This window comes from Xyrauchen texanus, chromosome 8, assembly GCF_025860055.1.
Source record: "Xyrauchen texanus isolate HMW12.3.18 chromosome 8, RBS_HiC_50CHRs, whole genome shotgun sequence".
Classification (NCBI taxonomy): Eukaryota; Metazoa; Chordata; class Actinopteri; order Cypriniformes; family Catostomidae; genus Xyrauchen; species Xyrauchen texanus.
Window position 1 is genome coordinate 25,298,738 of NC_068283.1, and position 26,702 is coordinate 25,325,439.

General features: G+C 40.6%; 1 protein-coding gene and 1 pseudogene across 2 annotated transcripts; both read right to left on the reverse strand.

Annotated features, from left to right (window-relative positions):
* Positions 1-810: 810 nt before the first annotated feature.
* On the reverse strand, positions 811-21,502 carry LOC127648009 (proline-rich protein 12-like; annotated as a pseudogene).
* Positions 21,503-22,436: 934 nt separating this feature from the next.
* Positions 22,437-26,386, reverse strand: LOC127648014 (transmembrane gamma-carboxyglutamic acid protein 2-like). Of its 2 annotated transcripts, none has more exons than XM_052132573.1 (7): positions 26,181-26,386; positions 25,707-25,796; positions 25,410-25,573; positions 25,241-25,274; positions 24,137-24,266; positions 23,914-24,057; positions 22,437-22,915 (listed from the first exon to the last, which is right to left on the reverse strand). In XM_052132573.1, the coding sequence occupies exons 2-7, from the start codon at positions 25,789-25,791 to the stop codon at positions 22,870-22,872; spliced, it is 603 nt and encodes a 200-aa protein (XP_051988533.1). In that variant the 5' UTR covers positions 25,792-25,796; positions 26,181-26,386; the 3' UTR covers positions 22,437-22,869. The 2 variants fall into 2 exon arrangements, with proteins under 2 accessions (XP_051988533.1, XP_051988534.1); XM_052132574.1 differs by having other exon boundaries at positions 26,098-26,386.
* Positions 26,387-26,702: the final 316 nt, after the last annotated feature.

Sequence of the window (26,702 nt, forward strand, 5' to 3'; positions counted from 1 at the left end):
AAAAAAACAAAAAAAAAAACAAGGCAGTCTCATGTGAAAATGCATCATTTTCATAAATACATTTTTCTTTTATTTTATTTGCGTTTGCCAAATACAGGAGGATTCATGTACATATGAGGGACAGGTAGAGAGAGACTGAAGCAACTGTACAATATTTACAGAGGAGAGAAATAAGCAAACCTTCAAAATAATAATTATCATATTTAAACAACCAACAGATAAAAAAAAAAAAAGGTAAACACATTTTGAACACTTAAACTATTACATCCCTCTGCATCGTTTTCTTTGAGAAAACAAACAAATACACATATTTTCCGCATTTTCTTTTAAAGAACAAACAGAAAGAACACATTTTTTTAAAATACATTTTTCATTTACTGTTTTTTTTAATTTTTTTTATTTTCTTTTTTAACAAAAATGGAACTAAACACTGCGTGAACCCACTCTTTTGTCCACATCCTGTCCGCCTTGTCCTTCAGTTTAGGGGACAGGAATAATTGAGGATTACGGGTGCCCCATTTCATGTACACCCTCATAAAACACAAGCATTATAATTCAAAATAATAGCCGCAAACTGCCCCAGCTTTGGGAGGTAACCATGTATAAATGTCTATGTATAAATAATACAAATCATAATTGTTCATAATACATATTTATATATAAGTGTGTGCATGGAACATAGCATTCAAAGCTCACCTCCGCCAAAACACTGACCTTGGTTTTCATCCCTGTTCACTTTGGCACTAACATTTGTCTCTGTGCAGACAATTGTCTTTACACATTACCATTCCCATTCCCACTCCCCTACTGTCTCCCTGTGACTTCCATGGCAGGAAGCTAACACATAATGAAAGAGGGAGAAATGAATAGTTTTACAAACACATCTTTATGTTAAAAAGCTGTTAACCTGCCACTGGCTCCGTACACATTCTGCAAAGAAAAATCTAATTTTCCTGTGACCTGGAGGTGTGCACCAGTTTAGTACAGAGCTCTCTACTCTCCAAATGGGATGCACTTGGAACTCTGACAACTGAATCTTAAGCCTTGGTGCTGAGCGTCAGCAGTTCAAAGAAGGAGTTGAATAGAGTCTCTAGCCATCCCTGGTTGGCCATGCACTGCTGTACCACCTCCTCCTGACCTGGATCTTCTGCTGCCTGTTCTATACTGTCCGTCTGAGGGGGGAAAGCATAGAAAGATTTTACAAAAACATGAGCTAATACAGTCATGTTTTTCTCAAACGATCTACGTGAAATATACATATATCCTTTATTTCTGCCTACCTCATTTTTACAGTGCAGGAAGGTATGATATTTGTAGTGGTGGAGGGAGTGATAAAGACTGTATATTCTGCAGGTCTCTGTTGATAGCTTCAGGTCCTGCCAAGCAGATAGAGATGAGGTGTTACAAGCAAAGACCCCACACAGAGATATAACCAAAATATCTGCCCCTAATTGAAAACCTTAACAGCTAATCAAGAAAGACTGGCTAATTGAGAAACATACCTGCTGTTTGGTAAGGCTCCTTTTGACTCTGTTGAGGGTTTTGCGATTGTAATTCTCACCGCCCAGGTGCACTTTAACGGCTCCAGAGTCTAGGGGGTCAGCTGTCATCTGAGGGAACATGTGCAGTGCCTCCTACATTAGAGAGAGGTGAGAAGAGAGACAGCATGATGTGTTCCAGTAAACAAAAAGGTTTCAAGAGGACTGGAGTTTTCAAAGACCTATGCTCACGTAATATATTCCCAGCCTCAGATGTCATGGCCACGGACCACCCACAGACTGACACCCTGACCATCTGTCCCCAGCTCCAATCTGATTGGTTTGTGCTACTCAACTTCCAATAGTGAGGTCACATTGTTTTTTTTTTTTTTACTTTCAAACACCATTTTATTCCACCTCTCTCATTAATTAACAAAGTTGTGTTAAGGAGGCACAGTGTTAATAAAATGAACGCGTTTGAGGAAGCACTAATCACAATCTGCCAAGGTTTGCAAGGTTAAAGGCATTAGTTTTATTTGAGGCACTTAATAGCAAATAAACTAGATATCCACAAGCAGATATTCCACTTTGTTTTCTGAGTTTTGTCTGTGAATAATCAGTACTTATTTATGTCAGTCAAATGGTCTCTTCCCAAGTGGCTGGATCTTGGCTAGAATAATCTGTAATGTGAACCAGACTTTATGACGCAAGTCACAAGACTACAGCATTTAAGTATCAGTGAGAGGCAATGTCACCTGGTGCTGAACACTCATGTTGACCCTCCTCAACAGTCTTCGTTTCTGTTCGTTGAGGATACTGTCAATCTTCCGCATAGGTGGGAGATAAAGCTCATCTGAGGACAAAATGGGAGAAGTCAGTGGTAATCCATTGCTATTTAGTTTGTTTAATTGTCCAGGCATTCATTTTGGTGCTTTAATAGGTATATTCAAAATAATAGGTCAGGACAAAAAATGGTTCATTATAATTGTTATGAAAAAAAACAATGTGCCTAACAATTGCCTAGCCACATAAACATGCAATAAATATAGTGAAACCTTTATTTAATGGAACTCAGTTTATTTAAAAGCCTTCATAACTCACTATATCTAACCCTCTCCGATTTTCTCTTCATCTTTTCCTTGCCATCATTCCTCCACTCTTACCTCATCGCCTCCTTACACTCTCAAACTCCCTCACTCTATCAGACTAATCTTTCTCTCTCTTAACCCTCATGTATTGTTCAGGACATTTTTAACTCATTTTAATTGGTTCTTTAACAAAATGTGTATCCTTTATCTGAGTGATACAAGACATGGTGACTTGCCCTCCACATGCTATCTAAACACACACACACACAAAGGATCTGATAGACTAAGTGGTCAGAAAAAGAAAAACGACACTTGTATTGTTTGGGTCAAAATTTACATGACTTAGGAAATGAATGGGAGAGACTACAACACAGCAATTGTTTTTATTTATAAAATAAAAATCAACAACCCAGATGCAATGCAGGACACAATCACACATAAATGAAGGGTGAGACTATTAAACAATGCAGAAAACACATTCCCACACACATTAGTGAGGACAACTCATAGATTTCCATTGATTTCATATCAGACTACTGACCTTTTCTATCTTCCAGCTCTATCCCTAAACCTACCTCACTGGACTTGAAGATCAACATCATTATAGACGCATATTTTTTGCATGTTTCGGTAAATTTTGACCTACAAACAACTTAAGTGTGACTCACAAACTAACAATGCTCAAGGGTAAATCGCTCTACTCCAATCCTCCACTCATTCACCTCATCCAAAATCAAATAATATCCTCTCACCGTTGGTGTCCTCCAGAGCTTGGATCATGTCGGGGTCCAGAGCAGTGCTGACCAGCATCTCTATATAACTACGGAACATCTCTCTCATGGCCCGACTGTTTATCCCACCACGTATGGACACTGTGGATGGCACACAGAGAACTACTTGGTTCAGATGCAAGAACATCATACATTTTGTTTCTGTGACATCACACAAATGGATACACAGGTTATTGCACTTATACACAAATATTCATAAACACAAACAAACCTTCATCCTCACTGGGTGGGTCAGCAGAGGAGTCTGAATCAGAGGAGGAAGGCATTTCTTTCAGCCACTTCCTCTTTTTGGGTGGAGGCTCTGCCTTTACTTTCACATTTCTACTCCTTGTCTGTTCAACTCTCTTCTCTCCTACCTTCTTCTCATCTTTGACCCTCCCTCGCTCTACAACTGCAGTTCTCCTCTCCAGCTTCTCTTGAGCTTGTCTCTCTTGGAGCTTCTTTTCCTTCTCTCTCTCCTTTTCTCTTTGTTTTTCCCGTTCCTTCTCTTTCTCCCTTTCTCTTTGCCTCTCCCGCTCCATCTCCTTTTGTTTTTCCTTTTCCCTATACCTCTCTCTTTGTTTGTCTCTTTCTTTCTCTCTCTGCATTTCTTTTTGTCTCTCCTTTTCCCTCTCTTTTTCTTTTTGTTTCTCCCTTTCTTTCTCCCTCTCTTTTTGCTTTTCAAGCTCTCTCTCCCTCTCCTCATTCTCCTTTTCTCTCCTAGCTTTCTCCATCTGCTCCCTCTCTCTTTCTCGCTCTTTCTCTTTTTCTCTTTCTCTTTGTTCCCGTTGGTCTTTCTCCCGTTGCTTCTCTCTTTCCTCTCGTTCCATGCGAGGTGGAGTCAAGGAACGTACAGGTGGAGGCTTAAGAAGAGACTGGCGCCTAGTGGGAAGAAAAACATTCATCTTATCATTCATATCCACAATGATACAAAATTAACTACTGTATTAACTGCTATACATCACAGGACCACAGCAGATCCAGAAGGTCATTTAGGGTGAAATTACCTCAGTGTGAGACTGGGACGATGCCAGGGTTTCCGCGAGCATACTCTGACATAATCCTTTTTATTCACATTCTCCAAAAACTTTACATACAAGCGCTGATAACGCATCTTTGCATCTCCAAAGTAACCCAGATACTGCCAGAGATTAAGAGAGGACAGAGAGTGTGAGTTTATGGTGGCTGTGATGAAGTACATGCACATCATTTTCCGATAGGTCCACATTTAAGTAAAAGGTGAAGTGTATAAATTTTTTGATGTCAAAATATGTTGTAATATCCCAGTTTATTGTTCAATGACAACTATAATTAATCCCATTCGTGGGCTTACCTCCCCCAAAAGTATAAACACTGAGTCTCCCAAACACTATCAAAACATTGATGTTTATAGTTTGAGCAGCCTGCTCAGCTCCACCCATCCCTTTCTAGCTAAACATGTAGCATGAGTTTGGAGCATGGCTACTTGTAGTACACTGTTCAACTGGGAGAATATGAATGTCCATGGCAGACATGTTACAGAGAAAACGAAACTTAGCTTCACCAAAATTAGAAGAATTGATAAACGACAAAGAGACAGAGAAGGGAGTAAAACCAGGGAACAATTACAAGATGGAGGACTTTGAGGGAATATTTTAGTTTTGATTCTTGCTGTGTTGCTTCTCAACTGGTAAGCTACAGTTGAGCTTCAGATAAATTTGTAAGATACTCGGAATATGTATTGTTACACTTACTAGTTACCAAGAACTATCCTATTGGCAAAGGTTGTTTGAAAACATACTTTATTTTTGTAATTCCGTTTGGTGCCACTAGTAACACAGAAATTGCATACTTCACTTTTAAGCCTTAAATCTGAAAAAGTGGTTTACATGCTCCACAGCAATAGAAATAGCCCTGCATTCAAAGCATATTCAGAATAAACTAAGGTATTTTTTTCTTGGATATACTGGAGATATTGCTATATACTGCTCTTGCCACTTAATATGCTCCATTTTTAGTAATTCAGCACAGCAATTTAATAAACTCATTAATTCTCATTCATATATATTTTTGGATTAGTGCAAATGTAAATGAATATTCCAACATGGTGGATACTCCGAATAAGGTGATTACCCAAAATTCCAATTAATATAGGCATATGCCAGCCAATTATGCACCAATTTATGATTAATACTGAAATATTCTTGTACATGTAAATGCAGTCATTTGTTATCATTGACTTTAAAAGACACTCACATTACTAGTAGCACAAAACTGCCTTTGTCCATCTTTGATTTCAGGAGCAAACTTCTGCAGCAGAGCTTTCTGGACCCTCCAGATTGGAGGAGGCTCTCGCCCTGTCTGCAGAGCCAGCTGAGAAGAGCCGAGAGAATGGAGCTTAGGCATAACTAAACACCATTTCTAAATAATAATTCAACACACACAATATTACAAAACAAGTTATAGATAAAGCGCAGTTGGAATTGTGTTGTACAGTTTACCTTAAGAGTACCAATATCTTCAGTGCGCACCACAAATTCATCCCTTTCTCTGAATATACCCTCCCCCACTCTCACTGTCTTCATCGTCACTCTCTCCTGCGATGGCTGCATTGGGCTGCTTCTTAGCCAGGTGCAGTGAAGTGATCTGAGGGGTGGGGGCATCTTCAGGGGTGGGGGGTGAGTCTGGGGAGGGCTGGGGCTGCTCTTCGGGTGGAGGAGAGGAGGATGGTGGAGGTGTGGTGGAGGGAGGGAGTGTGGGAGGAGGCGGGGAGGGAGAGGGGAGAGCAGGTGGAGAAGGACTGGGGGGGAGGGAATTATGCAGTAACGGCTGTTGTTGCTGCTGCTGCTGTAGATTCTCATCCTCTTCTTGAGATGGAAGAGGGGAGGGGATAGAGAGAGGAGGAGGAGGCAGAGGGGATGGGCAGGAGGAGGTTGGGGGAGAAGGAGAAAAGGATGGAGGAGAGGGGGGTGCTGGGACAGAGGGAGGCTCAGATGAAGATTCTAAAAGTTGAGAAAGAAAATTACATTGTGAAGCATTCATATTTCATATTTGATTTTAATATTTTACTAATTGATTTTAATATTTGACTGTAGATATAATAATATACTCACCATCAACCTTGGGAGCATTCAGCATTTCAAATTCAGGCTCTTCCTCCTCATCCTCTATTCTCTCCTCTGTCCCTGTTTGATCTACTTCCTCTTTTTCACTTGTGCTCTCCTTTTCTAACTCCTCTTCTTCCAGTTCAATATCACTCTCTTCCTTCTGCTGCATTTCTTTATGCAGTTCCTGCTCAGGTTGTTCCCCGTTCTCACCCTCATCAGTAACATGTGTCTCCTCATGTGGGTAGGGCCGTGAGTGTGAATCTAGCTCCTGTGATGCATGTGTCTCTGTCTCAAGTTCAGTGTGTATGTGTAAGACAGACTCGGGTTGTGGGGGTGAGGGGGGTGTGTTAAGAGTTTCTGCTAGTGGAGTGGGTGGTGATGGTGTGGGAGGAGGTGGAACGACAGTGAGGCTGTGGGGTGTGTCATAGAGGGCAGAAATGGCTGATGATATGCTCTTCTGCAGGTCCTGGTTCTTACTGACAGAGTCTTCCTCATCTGAGGAGAAAGATGGCAGGGTCTCCAAGTTTCTCTTGAGCTCCTCATCAAGTCTTTTACAGGGGGATGGGCAGTTACTGAGACCCAGGCTTCCTTCACCCTCATTCTCTCCAAAGGGGGGTGGTGGGCATGGAGGATGAGGTTGTGGGGATAATGGGTGAATGCCTCCCTTTACTGAGGAATCTGTGGAGGAGCATCCATCCACAGGGATTGGCCCAGGTGGAGCTTCAGGGCTTGGCTGCTTCTTCCCCGTTTTCAAGAAATCAAGAAAGGAAGATATGAAACCAGACTTCAGCTCTGAAGATTTATCCTCCGTCTGAGAGCAACAGATGTCGAGAAAAAAAAAGGGAGTTTGTTAGAAGGCAGTATGTAAAGAAAGAGGAAAATAAAACACAAATAGCAAGGATATTTAAAGCAAAAGCACAGATTAGTAAAATAAATGGGATTGGGAGGACAAGATAAAGAACGATTAGGAAAATACAGAATATAAAATAATACAGTGTACAAGAGCTAACATCTTAGAAATTAATTACATTAAATGAAACTTACTTTTATTTCTATTCACATATTCATGATATACATTCACAGTGTAGTCCCACTCTCTTACAATAGGTGTGTTTAGGGGGAGGTAATACACCTTACTGAACAGCAGGGTGGTTGATGACGGTTACTATGAATGAGTAACCTTAGCAACAGCCACCCTGGCAACAGCTCTCTTCCTTTCTTTTATTGCATTTTTTTAGGAACACTGTCATCATGGTGGCCTGCCAATCATCATAGTCTATGTGATCTGCTCCCTCTAGTGGCAACGTGCGTACACTGAGAATAATCCTGCCTAAGTAAAATAAAAAAAGTGTTGGGTGAATCCAAATTTATTTAATTTATAGTTTAGTCACTTGGCCATTGGGCAAAATATGGCATGGTTTCTTGTTTTGTAGGATAATTATCCCAGGAGATTGGGATAAGAATTAATAATAATCTTACTGAGCTAGAGAGTTTCTGCATGGTGGCCCAAGCCTCTGGAGTCATTTGCTCATCCATGTCACCCTCCCAAGACATCTGTAGAGAAGTAAAACAAACATATTGCACATAAATGTGTAGAACATGCACATATTTACACCTAACATTTTAGATGGGTTCTTCCAAACTTCTTTCCAGAGGCTACCTGTTGCTTAGGCAACAGAGGACATCTCATATGTGCAATTTAAACATTTGGAAGATGGCATCATTTGATTAAGGTTTAAAAATACTGATGAGTTATTGAACTTGGGAATATGGGTTTGGTCTGCAAACATTTTATAATGTTACTGCAGGATTTAACTTTTCCCATTAAGGACAAATCATTCATCACTTTTACATGTTTAGTCGTGAAATAGTCATTTGCTATAGTTAATTATTTCTGGGTTTGGAAATATCCATCTCAGATTGCTTATCATCGAATCATAGTGGTATTGGTCACAGCTCAGTAAGTGACATTCCTTATGCATTTGCATAAATCATAATTGATTTCACATGCTGCTTCACACCCATCCCCTCGGCTAAGTCTAATTCTCAGTAATAATGTCTAACTATGCTGTGCAGTTAACAAAAATCATTATGACTAAAAATAACTTGATAAAGCCATCCACAAATCCCTTAAAATACCTTAAAGAACATTTAAAAAAAAAAACGTTGGTCAAATTAATCTATTACAGCTGCCATCACTCAGGCCTGGCAGGTTCTCCATAAAGTATCTGACCTCCTCCAAATGCTCCTCCTCCACTTCACTTTGTTCTTAATCTGTTGGTCATTTGAAGAATATGAACTAGTAAATGGTTTGACATGTATTAAATTTATCACAAAGGTGGTTTAGATTGATAGATTTTTTTTAAAGCTTTCGCTAATATCAAATTAAAAAAGTTGAATGCACAATAGACCTGTCTAAAGTTACGATGCTATTAGAGCAACATAACATATTTTCTAAATTGCAGAAGCATAGCATTGATCTTTGCTCTACATTGTGTAAAGCACTGGATTAATTTGGTGTTATTTAAATGTTTTCTCCTAAATTTCAACATTCACAACACATTTTATGAGCAGATAATGTATATGAGCAGTAACCTCACCTCTTGGGGTTTCTGCTTCATCTTTTCCTGACAAATGTTCATATCATTTCTGTTTAGGTCAATACCAGTATTGGACCCTGGGCTCAAACCAAGAGATGGTGCAGATCCTACTGAACCATCAGAAAGAACTGGATCTGTACTAGACAGCGAGTCTGTTCTCAGGAGGGAGTCAGATGAGGGCATGGAAGGAATAGGGAGCTTAATCTGGGAGGAAGATGGTAGGATTTAAGTATTCACATAAAAATGTCATTACTCTAATGAATATATACTGTACATAAGCTACACTTTCACTGATTCATTATTCCCACAATATCATTCTTTCAATTGATGCTAATCGCAACCATTCATTTACCTTGATTGGCTCTTGATATTGTTGCTGAGACTGATGTTGTGTAAATTGTTGTTGATGATGATTTTGCTGTTGATGATGTTGATGCTGTTGCTGCTGTTGATGTAGGTGTTGTACATGCATGTGCTGTTGTTGGTGCATATGTTGTGATTGGTGCTGCTGCTGCTGCTGCTGTTGTTGTTGTAAATGGTGGTGCATGTGCTGTTGTAACTGTGGTTGATGATGGAGGTGAGGTGCTTGTTGATGGTAGTTTTGCCCCTTGTTCATGTCTCTGTGCATCTCCATCACGTGATCATCCTTCCTTCCACGCCCTCTTCCTCGACCACGACCCCTTCTACTCTCTCCACAAGGCCCCATCATGTTCCTGCCATATGAAGGCTCGGGAAAAGGTCGAATACGTGGTCTACCCCTGGGTCTTGGTGGACCATCACGTTTTGGTTTGGTGGGTTTCCTCCCTCTTTTCTTTGGGCCATCTTGTGTGAGAAGCTGTTGGGGAGGTCCAAGCGATGGGTAACCTGAGGAGTGGCAGAAATCTATATCACCCATCAATGGGCTTAAACTGCCAACTCCTGAACCACCTCCAGACTCTCTGCAGCTGGACACAAGATCAGGAAGCATATCTGGGAGACGCCTGCTGTTTAAGCGGATGTCGGCTGGGACATCTGCTTTATCTTCATCATCCTCAAACTCATATTCTTGGGCATAGTTCTTCTTAGCCTGTGGCTGGGCATTAGGACCTTTTCGCTGTTTTAGGAGGTGAAATGAACTTGTCTTTAAAAGTTTTTTAGGCCTAGAGGAGCAAAAGATGGGTGAGGTAAGTCCCCCTGTGCCAGGACCACTACCTACACCTACAGAGCCCATCATTTTGTTCCCAGTTCCGTCCACAACATGCCCCGTACCTCCCATTCCAAGCCCTGGGCCCTGAGACTGGATTAAGCCCAGCTGTTCTGCGTTTACAGTGGATGGGAGTTCATGGGATTTCATGGGGTCCATATCTAAGTGCATAGTACCATTGCCAGATTCAGACAAGCTGTGACAATACTGCCCATAACCTTGATCACCATGGTGACCCATAATGTCATATGCACCTCCTCCACCACCTGTAGTTTTAACTGCATCCATTCCAACTTGTACTGTTCCACGTGCCTCTGGCACACCATCCTGGCCTCCTTGTCCAGCACTTCCACCTCCCCCAGCACAGCTAGCCTTGTAGTCTTCAGAGCAGAACATATCCTCCATCCCTGGGAAAAATGATCGATCTTCATCTTGGAGAAGAGAATCTGGAAAACAGATAGAGGTCAGTGGCACAAACCGCTGTTGCTGCTCTTGGCTCTGCCCCTGGTTCTGAGTTGTTTTTCCTACAGGACTGCCTGTGTCAAACTGATGCTCTTTGAGTTGATCCAGTTGTGGCTGGGAGAGCTGGGGTTCTTGTTCCCTGGGCTGGGTTTGGGGCTGTGGAGGTCCAGAAGTTGGTTGCATGTGGTGAGAGTGCTGGTGAGGGTGTTGGTGGTGGGGATGTGGCTGGGGCTGGGGCTGATGGTGGGCATGAGGGGGTGGATGGTGTGAGGTGATATGGTGCAAATGAGAGGGGGCTGACATGGTCATATCAGGCTCAGATAAGAAATCATGAAGCTCTGCTGCTGGATGTTGTGGATGGTGGGCCTGATGGTGTGAGGGCATCCTATGTTGTTGCTGTTGTCTTTGATGATCATTGGTGCTCCCATCTCCTGCACCTACTCTTTCAGATGACCCTGTCCCTTCCCGGCTATTTGTCCTGGAGAGGGATCTCTCTAACAATTCTAGTGGTGAAACTGAATTTTGACTAGACTGGCTTTGGTTTCGATGAGCCTCACGTCCATAGTGGGCCTCCATGGTTTGGGACTGGAGCTGGAGTTGAAGCTGAGAGGTCTGTGGCTGAGTGTCTACACCTCCAGAGCCACCAGTGCCTAATTCACCAGTTGGTCCAATCATTGCCTGCTGACTCATTGGGTGTTGTTGCTGCGAAGGAGCCTGATGGTTGTCCCTTTTGTTTTGAGTGGTATGAGAAAGGACAGATTGGAGAATGTGAGTCTGGGAGGATTGCTTAGGCTGGTCAGGTGGGGAATCCATTAGGCCAAGGGAGGACGGGTTCTGTCGCTGTTGCAAGTCTGGTGTCTTCCGCAGGTAGGGTAATTCTGAAGGATCCTGAGCTTTCTTAAGATCCATGTGGGAGTGAGACATTGAGTGGGGGTGAGGGTGCTGTGAATGTTGAGAGTGCTGTGATTGTGATGGGAGTGGAGGGTGATGTTGATGGGTCTGATGAGTGTAAGGGTCTCCTCTGCCATAATGGACCACTGAACCAAGAGAATCATGCTGGTTAGGGTGTTGAGCATGTGAGTGAGAGTGTGGCAATGAGTCAACAGCACCTCGACCACCATTTGCACTGGTTCCAGAGAGCACTCTTTCAGACTTAGTCTGTTGCTGCTTTTTCAGAGACATCTCTAACTGGTTCTCTAAACCTGTTCCTGGACCACAAGAGCCAGCAGCAACTGCAGCCACACTGTTGGTGGTATTATTAGTCCGAATGACACTCTGTAAATGGTAGCGTTCCTCAGATGCTTTGTTGAGCTCATAAGCAGAAAGACTCTTTCCTCCATCTCTACTTTGGGGTATGGACTGGGACTGCTGCTGTTGTGAGGCTACCTGCTGAACTTGTTGAGAATGATGCTGGGAGGGGTTGGGTGCAGGACTCTGTGAATGCAATAAGTGCTGGATCAAAAAGTCATCTTCATCTTCTTCATCTTCCTCTTGGGATCTCTCTACCCCAAGCATTTTAGAATCAGACTTGGATTTTGGTGGTGTTGTATGATAAGACTGCGTCTGCTGAGCTGGTACCCTTGAGTCTGAGTATCCCTGTGGAGAAGCCAGAAATGCCGGGGAAAGAACTGAGGACAGGTACTTGTTACTCCCATTTCCTCCAGGTGACTGTGCAGGGCGAGATGGTGCAGGGGAGTGCAGACCTGGGCGGATGATTCCAGAATTACTTGAGGATGAAGGGCTGGAATCTGGAAGGTGGTATGATCCTGTACCACCACTTGCTACACTACTACCACCACCACCTACACTTCCTGAACTACCAGCTCCTGAGCCAGTGGTACTGCTTGTTGTGCCCGTACCACCTCCAGACACCATTAGGGCAGGTGAATGTCCTGTTCCACTATAGCCCATTGAAGGACTTCCTGCCCCTCCAAGAGATGGTGGCAAAGAACCATATCCTGAATCAGAGCCATAGACTACCTCAGCTGAAAATGAACGCCCCGTTCCTCCAAGACTTCCATACGCTTTTCCAGACCCTCCAAGGCTAGAACCAAGATCCTGGGCCTGTGGAGAACTGAATCCACCATACGGCTGTGGTAGGTGGGAGGGTGGTAGCTGGCTTGGTGAATATGACTGTTGCTGTGGAGGGGTTTGACCAGGAAGGCCAGCAGTTGATTTGACGGAAGCAACAGGAGAGCCATATGAGGACAAGCAAGGTTTTGGAGGCTGCTGTTGTGTAGCGGTGGATGACACTGTGGGAGGTGGAGGGGGTTGGGTTTGTGGTGCGGACTGAGATGGTGCCTGCTGCCTTGAGGGTGCTGAGGAGGTACTGGATGAGACATTATGATTGGAGGCAGAGGAGGAGGAAGAAGAGGTGGAGGAAGCTGAAGGAGGAGTGTGAGGAGTTCGAGATGAGGAAGAGCCAGAGGAAGAGTAGCCACTACTTGAACTGGAACTCTTTCCTGTTTTTCCAATCCCACCACCTGAGCCAGCTGAGGAGGAGGTGTACGGGGCCTGGATGATAGGACGGTAAACTTGTTCTGATCGGGGAGAGGGTTTGGGGTCAGATGATGGACTCTGTTCACCCAGTGGGCTACAGTTTACTCCCCCATGCCGATGATGGGGTATCTGCTGGTATCCTGATGCACTACAACTAAGATAGTGCTGTAGAGGATGAGGTGTGGAAGAGGAAAGTTGAGACTGCGCAGGAGAAGGCCGCTGGTAGTGCTTGATCACACTGTCTTGCCTGGGGATGGCCCTTTCCTGGGACTGTGGAGGTTGTGGTGGCGCAGATGCACAAGAAAACACAGAAGAATTGTAGAGCTGGGAGGACTGGTCCTGAAGCTGTGAAGAGAGTAGATTAAATTGATGGGGTGGTAAATGGCGTGTTGAGGAGGATGCAGGTGCCTGTGGCGGGGGAGCACTAGTGGGCTCTTGTGACCCTCTATATGAAGCAGCCCCGCTTTGTGAAGACAAAAGACGGTCAAAGCCAAGACTTGACTGGGAGGGCGTCTTAATGTGCAGCAAAGGATCATGTGGTGACAGGAGACCGTTGGAAGTAGGACTGAATGTAGGCGTGTCTTGCAGAGATAATGAAGGGGTCACCCCAGGGAAGGAGCGCCCTGAGAAGGATGCAGGGTGCTGATATGCTGACAGAGCAGAGGAAGAGGGAAATGAGCCAGAGCCAGGTAGTGCCCCAGAAATGAATAGCTCTGCAGGGGCTGCAGTATGCATTGCTAAAGAAACAGAGAAGGAAAGAAAATGAAAAAAGGAAATGATTCAGCAGTTGATAATATGTTTCTTACAAATGACTGTCTTTGTTTCATGCTATATTTCAAAATTCAATATTAGATTGTTTTGTATTCAATAACTATCAATACTTACCGCTTTGCCAGGTGGGGGTGCGAAACTGGGAGAGAAGGGAAGAGGCAGAAGGAGGAGGCTGAGCACTTCGAGATTCCAAAGCAGAGATCAAATTCATAACTGAAGCATCTGGTCCTGAGGGGCTGGCATGTAGCCCAGTATCAAACAATCCTGAGAGCCCTAAGAGAGATTATAACTTTTACAATGACAAAATATAACACCTGCTTAATGGTCCGCTTTTGTTTTTCAACACATCTCTTCATTATGGTACAGAATTGACTATAGAACAGTACAGAAGGCATCTGTTTATATTTTTCATGCAATGACTATCAATGTCACCATGACCTCCTAAACATCTGGTATTAATATGCGTTTTGGGTGATCCAATGCAAGTGTAAACGGGGTGCATAAAGTTTTTTTTAATTGGACTGGATCACAAAATCCACATGTGGTTTTTGTGATCCAATTAAAAAACTTTATGCACCCGTTATGGATGTAGTTAAAAGACATGTGACCACATCGCATTTGAGGTGTAAACGCTAATCTGCCCTGATGCCTTCCAGAAAGCAACAAAGCACCACCCCATACCTGTTAATCAAGCACTGCGCTAAAATAAATAGTTTTAAACGTTACCTGTTATGTCTGGCTTTAAAAGAAAATAACCATCAAATAGGAATACCTGAAAAGGCGCATACATATACATGCACAAACTCTTCACTGAACATCTTCAATGTGTCTGAAATCAACATGCATGCAGTGACACATGACAATCACACACATCTGAAGCTCTAATAAAAAAGGTATTCCATTAAAATAATGGAGAACTTAGCTTGAAATTTTGCAAGCGTTTGTGGTTAAATTAAATTTCAGCTGCATCTGGGTGAAACAGTGCACCGGGTTCGTGCTTTCTTTGTCTTTTCTGACTTTTTTGCAATTTATTATTAAGCAGTCACACACTGATATAGTGATTGATGTACGTCAGCATAAAATCAGAGAAACTCCCCTTTGAAATCTAAACATAAGTGGTCATAGGAGACGCATTTGAGCATCCAGGTGAAAACAGCCAAGTGTCTTGCCAGACCACATTTATTCGAATCAGCCGAGATGCATCTTAATACCCGGTGTAAATGGGGTTTATTATATTAATCAATCATGCTTGATACAGATCAATCAAGCTTCACACAGATGTCATTTTGTAGATCTTACCCAAGCTCCTTCCTGCACCCCATGCCCCACCCTGTCCAGAACTCCCAGGATGGTGATTTGTTGCATATCCCTGCAGGGGGTGTGGTGTAGCATAAGTTTGGCGGTGGAGTAGCTCTGTGTCTGGATGAGAGGATCTGGAACTCCCATAAACCAAACTGAAAAAAAATTAAAATTTCAAAGAGATGATATTGACAGAGGGAATGATACAGACAGATAAATAGAGTGATTGTTAGCATGTAGCTTTATGTTTTATATGATATTAGGGGTTCTGAAATGACCTTTTTCCTTAATTTGTCCAGAGCATCATACACGCATCAAAAAAGACTTAAAATTTGTATAATGGCTCATTTTAGTAGAAGATTCTAATTTCAGCTGGACATTAAAGCCTAATTTGGAGTGATGCGTTTTTCGCTCTTCACAATTGCATAACATATGTAAAATAAATGTAGATGTAAATAAATGCTTATTTGGAATAATAATTAATAAAAACAAATTTTCCCCTTTCATAATATAATAAAAAAATAAATGTTCCCCTTTCATAACATAATTCAAAGCAATATACTGTTACGGTTTATTGGTTTGCAATAATACAGTATTACCGGTAGTAAGCGTACACACTACCTCAGCCTCCTACCACAAATTATTTTATTTTTTTCAGTACTACACAAAAGAAAATAAATCGATCAGAACCTTTAAAACAAAAATGAAAACATTGTATAAGTTTTTCAGATTGTTGTAAATTTCTTATAATTTTTTTTCTTTTTAAGTTTAAGCTACACACAATGACATTTTTGTTAAAAGGCAATTATATTGTTAATTTAAAAGACACTATAATCAATATCTTTGTTAAATAGATAAAATTTGAGGTATTTCTGCTTATTATTAATCAATAAGATAATGATTTTCTCCTTTAAAAATTAACTATTTGCTTATCACTTCATTTTCTGATTAGCCAAGTGTATGCACAATACAACGATGACTTTCATGTCTTGCTTAAACTACTTGTTTATTCTTTATTTACACCTAATTTTGCAAGACTAACCAAAATAACAATAGGCTTTTAGGTAGCATGCAATCATTGACATCACTGCACACCCTTTCAGGACAGTAAAAAGGTCTGTTGGGCTCAAGACTCATACTAAATCCCAGTATAGATTACAAGTTGATCAGTTGGCATTATCCCTCTCACACCACAGCCACACACAACGATTAGCTCTTTAAACAGCCTATTCACTTCCACATCCTCCCTCTTCTAAATAGCGTTGAAGATCTGATTTTGCCAGGATTCAATTATTCATATTATCATATCCCTATAATAGTGAAAACATACAGGCCTACATACTGTATAAACATATCTAATACATTAGCATCAAATGTACATTAGCATTCTCTTTATTAAAAATATAACGTGGGGTCCAACAGTTTGAGATCATTGAAAGTGCTTCTATTTTGCCTTCTTTTCTACTTTAATCTTTTATTCCCATTTTATTTTAATTCAAATTAGTTTATCAGAATATCAATTTGAGTGAAAAAAAAAATTATGTAGTCTCAGAATTTTGGACACCACATTGGCAAAAGTGATGCCTTATTAATAAATATTTAACCCATGGCTAACAAAACAAGACAATGTTCTTCGATATTACAATTGTTTTTAAACTTGTCATATTTACCACTATGCTCCTTGATGTGCAAAGATACAGTTTTCTGATTGGCCACCCCACCTGTTGCCAACCAATCAACTGTCTTTTGCAGTCTTTGCAGACTGCCTCTGTTGTTCCTTTTCATGAGAGTGGCCAGTTAAGTTGACAATGGCGGTTAGGATGTTGGTGAGGTAAGATACAGAGCGTTCATTGATAAAAGCTCTCCACTGACTGAATTGCCTTTGTAATCCCCTCCCCAACAACAGGCTCTTAGTGTGAGTACTGATCAGTTAGTCTAGATCACTCTCACTCCAAGACTAGAGTGGGAAGCAACAGACACCACATATTGAGTAAGCGCGTGGTGAGGGGGTGGTATCATTCAACAGAAGCAGTGGAGTGGACAAGAAAATCTATTTTAAAACCTATCAAAGAAACACTTAATTCAAACCCATACACTAATGTAGCATATAATAATTTACCTAAATACTCTCTAAACAATAACTCCCTCTATGGCATGTGTACATCCTCTCCATAAAAACAGAAAGAATATAAGAGTGGATCTGAATTGTCATTCTCCATTAAATAGACGCCTGGACTCAATATATCACTTATCACTGTGATAATGTGTCTGCCAAAAGACCTTAATACATGTGACAAAGCCAATTTACATCTGGAAGTATGTCCATCTCTTTTAAAAACACTCTCATCATGGAGGCAGAGGACTTGTGTAATTAACTGGATAAAGAACTAGGTTAAACAATTAAATGCATGAGTGAGAGTGCACTTCCTTGCTGCCAACTGCCTCACTGGCTGCACCTCTGGCATAATACATACTCTGTGTGTGATATGACAAATGTACCCTCATGGTGTTTTGATACATTGCTGGATATGTTATGTGATATTGTTCCAGCTTACATACAAAAGGCAAGCAAAGCAAATAAGCTGAGTCATTGTTTAAAAAAGTATTAGTCTGAAACATGGTGCCATGCAAAATAGCATTAAAGAACTTGAGATAAAATCGGGAAATTGCATCTGATTATTTTATTTAAGCTGGATATTATTATTATTTTTAATAAGCATAATATAAGCCTACTGACATTAAGTTGTTTCTACTGCAACTGAATGTCTTCACTTAAATAATTAATGCAATCATAACATCAGTAATCTCTTATCAAATGTGATCATCCAAATGCATTCAATAACAACTCTTTTGAACCAAAGAAGCAGTTTCACTTCTAGGCGAGCCAAAGGGATTGACGTAATCAAAGTCAAATGAAGATTGATGTGAGGTTTGAAAAGAATTAGACCACAACTGGCTCTTAATCCCAAAGAGGCAGTCCAGAGACAATCTGGCTGATGATGAACTTCACAAGTGGCATATAAGGGATATTGAAGGACATCTTACATGTACATTCTAAAAGCTATTTTTTCTTCGACTCATGTCTTATTCTCAATCTCTCCTCACTTTTCTCATCATGTTTAGCTTAAACCTTTAGTCCATTAATTTATCTTGTTAATTTGACAAGTAACAGAGAGAGAACGGAAATGTATATACACTTAGTATATATATATATATATACACATATATATCATTTTTTGTTTTTTTAACTGATATTTTTTACCTAAACCATATGTTTATGCCAAAGTGGACAAAATACCACATTGTGAGGAGTAAAGATTTTAATGTAATGTAAGTAACCTAAAGTAAAGAGAGTAGAAGTACCTAAAGTAATGAGAAGAGATATTAAAGGAAGGCTTAAGAAGCTCTTTTTAATTCAATGTACATCTCTATGCCAACACAGTCCATGCCAACAGATGCTAAATGTTTACGACCTGATGGGGAACTTAATCATATCCATTAATCTCCATTTGAACCGTGCAGAGGTGTTAGTGTGTGGTGGATGTATAAGGTGCCTTAAGAAGGACAGAGTGACTGGTGAACCTTGGCATTGTAGAGTAATACCCCTGTGTTGGGCTCATCCCGTTGCTGCAATGTCTACAAGTCCTGACTGCAATAGGTTTATTAACATTTCATTTTAACACATGCAACAATCTTTCTTCTTATTAGAAACAATGTTGTGGAATGTGGTATGCTACACAGATCTAAGTTTCACTTACTTTCATGTTATTATGTAAATGAAACCCTTCCTCGAGTTTCATCGAGTAATGGGTTATGCTTCCAATGCCCGAAAACAGCAGTCTTGCTATCATAATATTTAAGTGGTAGCAAATGTTAGAAAACTAGCAGTGAGAAGATTCAATACAAAAGCATTTCATTTCATTCAATCCAGAGGATGCTTTCAGGCTCTGCAGAAGCATCAGCACTGAAGCTTGTCCCTCATCATAAGCCTGCACTCCTCATTAAGATCCAGGATTCTATCAATTTCCCTATGAGTCTACAGAGATGCTCTTGAATCAGAAACACAATATTCAAGAATTCAACTGTTAAGCCAGCAGTTCCTCTTATCGTTCATGGATAAGACAGGACAGACTTCCAGCATCCTTTGATGTAGTCTCACATGACAGGATATTAGGGAAATGCTACCTCATCTCAGACACCCTACATCGAAATACAAATGCTTAACATCCCTGATATTAAAAACAGATGTGCTTGGATGGAATTCCTACTACATACCATCTCGCACAGATACGAGAGAGATCCTTAAATCAAGGGGTGATGTTTCAAGAAAGAATGGCCCTAGTGTGGTCCTGTAATGCAAGAAAAAATGGATCCACTCCAAATTTAACATTTGTTACAATGCACAAAAGCAGAGAACACTTGAAGCATTATTGCACAGAAGACGAAAAGGCACCAGGTCTGAATTAAGAAACCCTCTCCCACAAGATGAGATGCAACCTAAAGTGATGAATTAATCTTTCAAATGGAAGTAGGTTTGCAAAGGCAATGAATAGTAGACTTCTTATGATATGCATCCCACTGTACCATAAAATATATCAAGATTATCCCAAAAATTGTTGCCTAGACAACAACAGATTAAGGTATGCTCCCTATTGAACGGAAGACTTCCTACGTGCAATGCCAGCCACCAAGAATGATTGCACGCGCGCTCTGTAAGCTGCTAAGATTGATTTGGTTGTCACGGCGACTGATAATGTACGTAGCCGGGCGCCTCTGAACTGTAAGTAGGCCGCGAAAATAGTGGAACACACGGGTGCGCTTGAACGTACCTAAAACTGTGAGTGTAAGACATTTTAATAATCAAATATTCCGGAAGCAGTAGACAATTTCACATTCTAATCGTAAAATGCAGCAATTCTTTAAAGGTAGAAAGCCTTAAAAACGGTTGTAGCATTTGGGTAAAGTATGGTCGATTTTCAATTAGTCCTTCTGGTTGTACGGCTTTTGTGGTTGAAAATACGTTTGCAGTGCGTCTAGGTTTATGTTTACACTCTGCACGGCTCGGTCACATCTGTAGTTTCACTAAGGAGCATTACACACAATTTTGGTACGTGACTGCTAAAACGACTCGACGCAGGACAACAGTGTAATCACCAGAAATGGTAATATTTCAACTAGAAAATAGCAATCAGCAATAGTTTATGCCAAGTTTGGCATAATTAAAAAATATGCGATTTTGGACATTGTTACGCATTTACGAATAAATGCTCTGAGTTTTTCAAAGTAAGAGTTAGCGGCCAGCCGTTGTTGTTCTTACAGCGTTCACTGGACTTTATGTGTAATTGAACAATACATGTTGACTTTATGGAACTTCATCAATGCATTTTGATATCTGACATTATGTTAAAGCACCCTCCACAACAAAAGGTACCGCCGCGCAATATTTTCCGAATAAATCCCATTCCATTTTGCAGACAAATTGCGTTTTGCTAGTTATAAGCTGCGTACAGTAGCTAGCAACCACTTTCATCCCAAATATGTGATTGCTTCTAATTGGTTGCCTGCAAAATAACGCTTTGTCAACGTGTATTTTGCGCCACGCATTGCTCACTACGCCTAATTAGCATTTACAAAAGCATGGCATGCAGTGTCCGGTTCAGTGTACCTCCAAGGTAAACGGTTTGATTTTTAATTTTTGATAATACGCTAGCAAGCTAGCAACATCATCCCATCCCCCCTCTTTTCGCCCCACTCCCCCTTTTTTCTGTCTCAGTCTACCTTCCGTATCACGCATTAACTCTCAATCGCATTCTTTGCATTTTCAAGACACCCCCTCCTCCCTCAGAAATGACAATACTGATGGCTGTACGTGGAGCCTCCGACAATATAATCAACGTAGCTCAATGCACATAGCACTGGGAGTGAGAGTGGAACATGCATTGCTTTGCGTCCGTCGGCATGGGCATTGTTACAGCCAACCTAGCATATTTCTTCATCCAGGAGATGGAAGTATACTTGCACTGGCGCCTTACCTTGCCTTCGCCGATCTCTCGTAACTCCATCCCGTTCCAGCGCCCAAATCACCGAATCCTGTGCCAGGATAATTTCTATCCATTAAAGAAGAGACAAGGGATGAAGATGGAGAGATAGACAGGGGGAAGGGGAGGGAGGTATTTCCTAAATTCTAACACGATATCTCTCCCCGTGTCCTTTCCTGTACGCTCAATATCTGTTTATCTCTCCCGTTTCACAAGCAAGTCCTCAAGAATAGGACCAGCACAGAGGGGAAAAGGAATGGAGGGAGGAGGGGGAGATGGAGGATACAGAGAGGTGGGGGGTATTACACCAACCACCGCCACCACAAAAAATCCGGTTTCTTCCTCCCCTTCCCTCTTTTGCCCTCTTATATATCTCGATGCCTATTGTCCTTCGCAGCAGAAACTGCAACGCGAATGATGCTTATGTGCAAACGCTCTGCATGTCGAATTCTCATGGCATTGCTTATTACACCACTGAAACATAGGACACGTGCTGATTGTACCCAATTTCCTCTTAGTTGTTCACGCACCGCACTGCCACAAAAAGGCGAAATAATAGGATTCTATAAATAGTACTCTACTGGCTTGTTTTTAATCAGCTGTTGCGCCCCCAAATATTTACGTGCATAAATGCATAGCATGGGACATCCTCGTCAGAAACAAAGTTGTTCCTGGATTGAGGTTAATTTAAATGGAATATACAAAGGGTTATTGAAATGCTTCATCATCTTGAATAAACGCTAAATGTCTAGGATGAAAATAGCTATTTTCAGTTATTTAGCAAAGACGCCATTTTCAGGAGTGGACAAGAGGCTCACACACACACACACACACACACACACAGAGAGAGAGAGAGAGAGGGAGGGAGAGAGAGAGAGAGAGAGAGAGAGAGAGAGAGAGAGAGAGAGAGAGAGAGAGAGAGAGAGAGAGAGAGAGAGAGTCTGGAAGTCTCGTGCGTACTGCCGCCTTCATACAGAACAGAGAGGCACTACGGAGTATCCGGCACTTCTCCAGTGCGGTCTGATACTATGAAAGCGCGGATGAATGGTAACTAATGGCAAATATTGGAATTGACTAAAGCTTCGCGGACATTATTGTTGCTGTACACAGTCGTTGTCAATTGTCAATCAAACGAGTCAACATTTATACATGTAATATTTTTATTAGCAATACATCTTCAGGTTAAATTACGAGCAAACGAGAACAATTGAGTAAACTCTATAAAAGCATTTAACACAACCCTGAGTTTTATTATCGACATTATTAAATTATCGACAGTGTTCACATTGGAGGATTGCGTTCTCCCACATGAATAAAACAATTTAAAAAAATAAAAAAGTTAACTACAATATGGCTCATGACCATCACCAGCTAGCACAATGGTTCGCAACCTTGGAGTGTCAATAAAATAAAATTCCCATGATGATAAAATTCGAGATTCCAGATGTTTCAGGAATTGTCTGTTTATATGTTTTAGGCTCACACCATGTTTACCGTTGTTACAGTAAACAACCTATAACATTAAAAGCTATCAGATTTTAATATTATAAAATGTTTATATATTTAAGTCATCTTGAGCCCCCCACATCTCTTTGTCACTCAGCAGAATCTTGAGTATCTGGTGGCTCAGATGGACCGTCCCTGCAAAAGGCAAAGATAATGAGGAAATACAAAGAAGAAATAAAGCATTTGTTTTACATGCAATATTTTATAAGCAGGCACTAATTTGCCTATTGGTGCATTTACGTCATGTTGGAGTTACCGTAATTACAAATGGCAACTTAAATCCTTTCAAGTCTTTGTAGAACTCACACACACAATTCTTTGTAGAACTCATAATTTTAAGTTCTGAATTGGGAATACTATGAAAGCTCTGACTAGTCATGATGTCATGTAAAGAAAACCAAAATGGCAGTGGCCCCAACTGTTAAAGGTAGCAACTTGTATTTCTGTTTGATGTTGCATTTTATTGTAGCCACTGTTATCTGGAGACTTTCATTTTTCTTAAACAAATTGCGAGAACATGTATAAGTAAATTAATGACTTAATGTTGTGATTTAAGAATTTGCTGTCATCAACAACAAAGCGACACATGGATCCACACTGGTGTTGTTAATCAGTGTTGCCACTGAAAACTCAGTCTGAGGACGTGAACAGCTTGGAGCAGAATCTTCGAGTTGGCATCTCGTAATAACAGTAATTGACCCTTCCCTAAGCTCCAACCCCCTTGGTTACAGTTGCTCGCTCTGACAAGCTCTGCAGAACTACCCATAGGAATGAATGGGGGATTGCCGTGAACTGCGCTGTTTTTGGCCAAATACTCTCATAAACGGAATGGATAATATTATTATGTGAGCTGGAATGTAGAGTGACATTATAAATCATATTTAACTTTATCTGTTTTTTGTCAAATTTAGATAAAATCCCACTTAAAATTACTCAATCAAACATCACTCCCGTAGGCTCTCATTGTAAAAAGGAAAACACTTGTCAAAGAAAAGGTGGCGACAGTTGCCAAGACAGGATTGGACAGAAACGCTTTAAGGCGGGGCTTAGCGAAGGGTAAATTCGGACATGACATGAATGCAGCATTTGTATATCATATACATACAAACAAGCAGTCAAAGCAGAGTTCTTACCTAGAGTAAGGAGGTGGGGGTGCATCATGTTGCCCACAGCGGGTCAGAGCCTCATTGTAAGAGGGAAGACCTGGGGGCTCAATAATAGTCAAAGGTATAGATTCCTGTGCTGAACGTCCATCCACTGCCGTTTGTACAGGAACACTGTGGAAATGCATCATCCATGAGAGTGATAATACAAAATAAAAGGCATATGATAGTGATAATGATAGCACACACTTACCTGTCCCCTCTTGCAGTTTTGCCTCTGTTCTTGTAGCAATAAATGCCAAGCACAGCAACTATAATTCCCGTTATTACAATAGCCAAAATGCCAGCCACCAAACCAGACACATCCACCGGTGGCAAATTCTCTGAGGAAATCAATCAATTAATCTGTTATTCTCGACAAATCGCCATCATCAGCCCTCTTGCAAGAAATATTCAAATAAATATTTTGTTCCAGATGTTTGTATCTTGTATTTGCATACACTATTATGACATCTAGTCAAGTCTAGTTAATTCAATAATTCACTTAAAAGCTGGAGTGTGTAACATTTTCTGTGTTAAAATACTTTCTCCTTTCCCAGCTTAATATGCAGAGTGAACTATAAGTAAGCCATTCATAGGTTAATTTTTTCAAAACCAGTAAAAACTGTCCATGTAGTGCTATAAAAATTAAAAGAGTTTGTTTTGAGCGACCTGTCCAGCCCGACACAACATTGATTCAATCAGTGGCATGAGTTGGGAGCAGGACTATCAGATCAACAGCAGGTTGTTTTCAGAAATCTGTTAAAAACAATGGACCCTTTTCACACTTTCTGGGTTTTGGAACAGGGAAGTAAAGGTTTGCAGGGTAAACTTCGATAGCGTTTAATGGGAGACCACGGCAAATATTATTTTTGCTTACCAATTTGCTCCAACGTCAAAAGAAAAATTCCAATATTATTTCCACAACTTCCAAATTTAGAAAAAAACAGAGATGGATTACAACAGTCAGAATAGAGATGATACATGTATTGTCACGCTCTCAGCAGCTGTTTTAGAAATCTAATTGCATCTGTGGTAACTCGTTTTCTTTCAACTAATATCAGTGTAATATATACAAAGTATTATGTAATACATTTATACAAAATAATAAGACAATTTAAAATATAAAAATGTAGCTAGATTTACACTGATAAGGCAGAAACACGTCATTACAGACTGTTAAAAAGGTCCATGTTTATTTTTGGAATTCTGTTCAGTGGAGCAGAAATGACACAATTCAGCTTGAATGTTGAACATTGTCGACTACATTAATAAAATGTAAAATACATTTCATCAGTTAAAAAAGAAATACTCTTACCGTGACTACTGACATAGTCCTTCCAAAACGCAGACTGTAGGGGAAAAGTGAAGTAACTCAAAAACCATCTCATTGTTTTGGCTAAATTGGTGCAAACATACTTTTTTTTTTTAGTAACTCTGTAAAAATATTCCCTTGTAAATGCAAACCATGTTTCTTTTTGGCTTACCGTCTGTTTGTCATCTTCAAACACCTCACTAGCTTCTTCATATGAGCAAATTTCTTCATAGCATTCTCTCTCTAGATTGCCAGGAACCACTGCCTCAAAGTCCCAACTGTTATACAGTAGTGTACGAGAGAGAAACATGTCTGCTGACTCCTCTTCTAGAAACACTATTACACAAGATAATATAAACCATATTAGGAATCATAGGGCTTGTTACAGACAGAAGGAACAGCACTGTAAGGAGGCTAATGGCCAAAGAATATCCCTCACTGGGGTAAACCAGTGTTTTTCGATTATTACCATCATTTCCATTGTAGATTACTCTGCCCCAAACAAGACGCAGCAGGAATATTAGGCTGAAATATACCTCTGGAAATCCCAGCATTGTCCCTGAATAAAAAGGGGAGGGGAATACTAAAGTTTAATTGGCCAGGTTGTCACAAAACGAGGTCCTCTGGAGAACCTCTAACTGTAAAGAATGAGTCACAAATATAGTTATTCTAGACTGAATTTTCATTACAATGTCGTCCTCTATCGGCCAAAGCACACATTCAAAAGGAAATATAACATCAAAAATAACCTTCCACGACTTCGACAAAACAGTGGCATTAACAAAGAGAAAACTCAATTGTACCTTTATATTTAGAAAGAAAGCAATTAAATAGTGGTTATCAACATATTTGTTCATTACCCAGTAAATTAGATGATCATCATAACGCAGTACAGAAGAATAGTAGAAAGTAAAACCATGGCCATGGTTAAACGCGCGCCTACCTTTGCGCTCTTCTGTGTTCCGTAAAAATACACTTTAAAATAAAAACTCTTCCAGAATCGTCCTGTGATTTTCTCTCTTGTTGATTTAATTATTGTGGCTAGATCAGCAACAGGGATATAAAGACGTCACATACCCTAAGCTTTAACACTAGCCGGAAAACGAAAGTCGCCCATATTCACCTGTGCGGCCAAAATAACCCATCATGTAAGAGAGAAACCAGTTTAACATGTTTCACAGCCGCGAGCGCTTATAGGCGTGGCTGGGGGCGTGGCAGTTTCAAGCATTTACCTTTACAAGAAAGTATTGAGTAGCTAAATAAGTGGGCTTTGAGGAATTTGGCGACCTCATTACAAAAAAATATAAATATTGATATTGTTAAAATTATGTCGCAGTTCAACATTAACAAAATATCGTAATTAAAAAAAAAAAAAACAAGTTCCTGTACACGATATACACCTTTCGGTTTCTCCAGTCAACTGCATCTTGATTTGATCAACTGCTCTTCTCTAAAATAGTTAGGT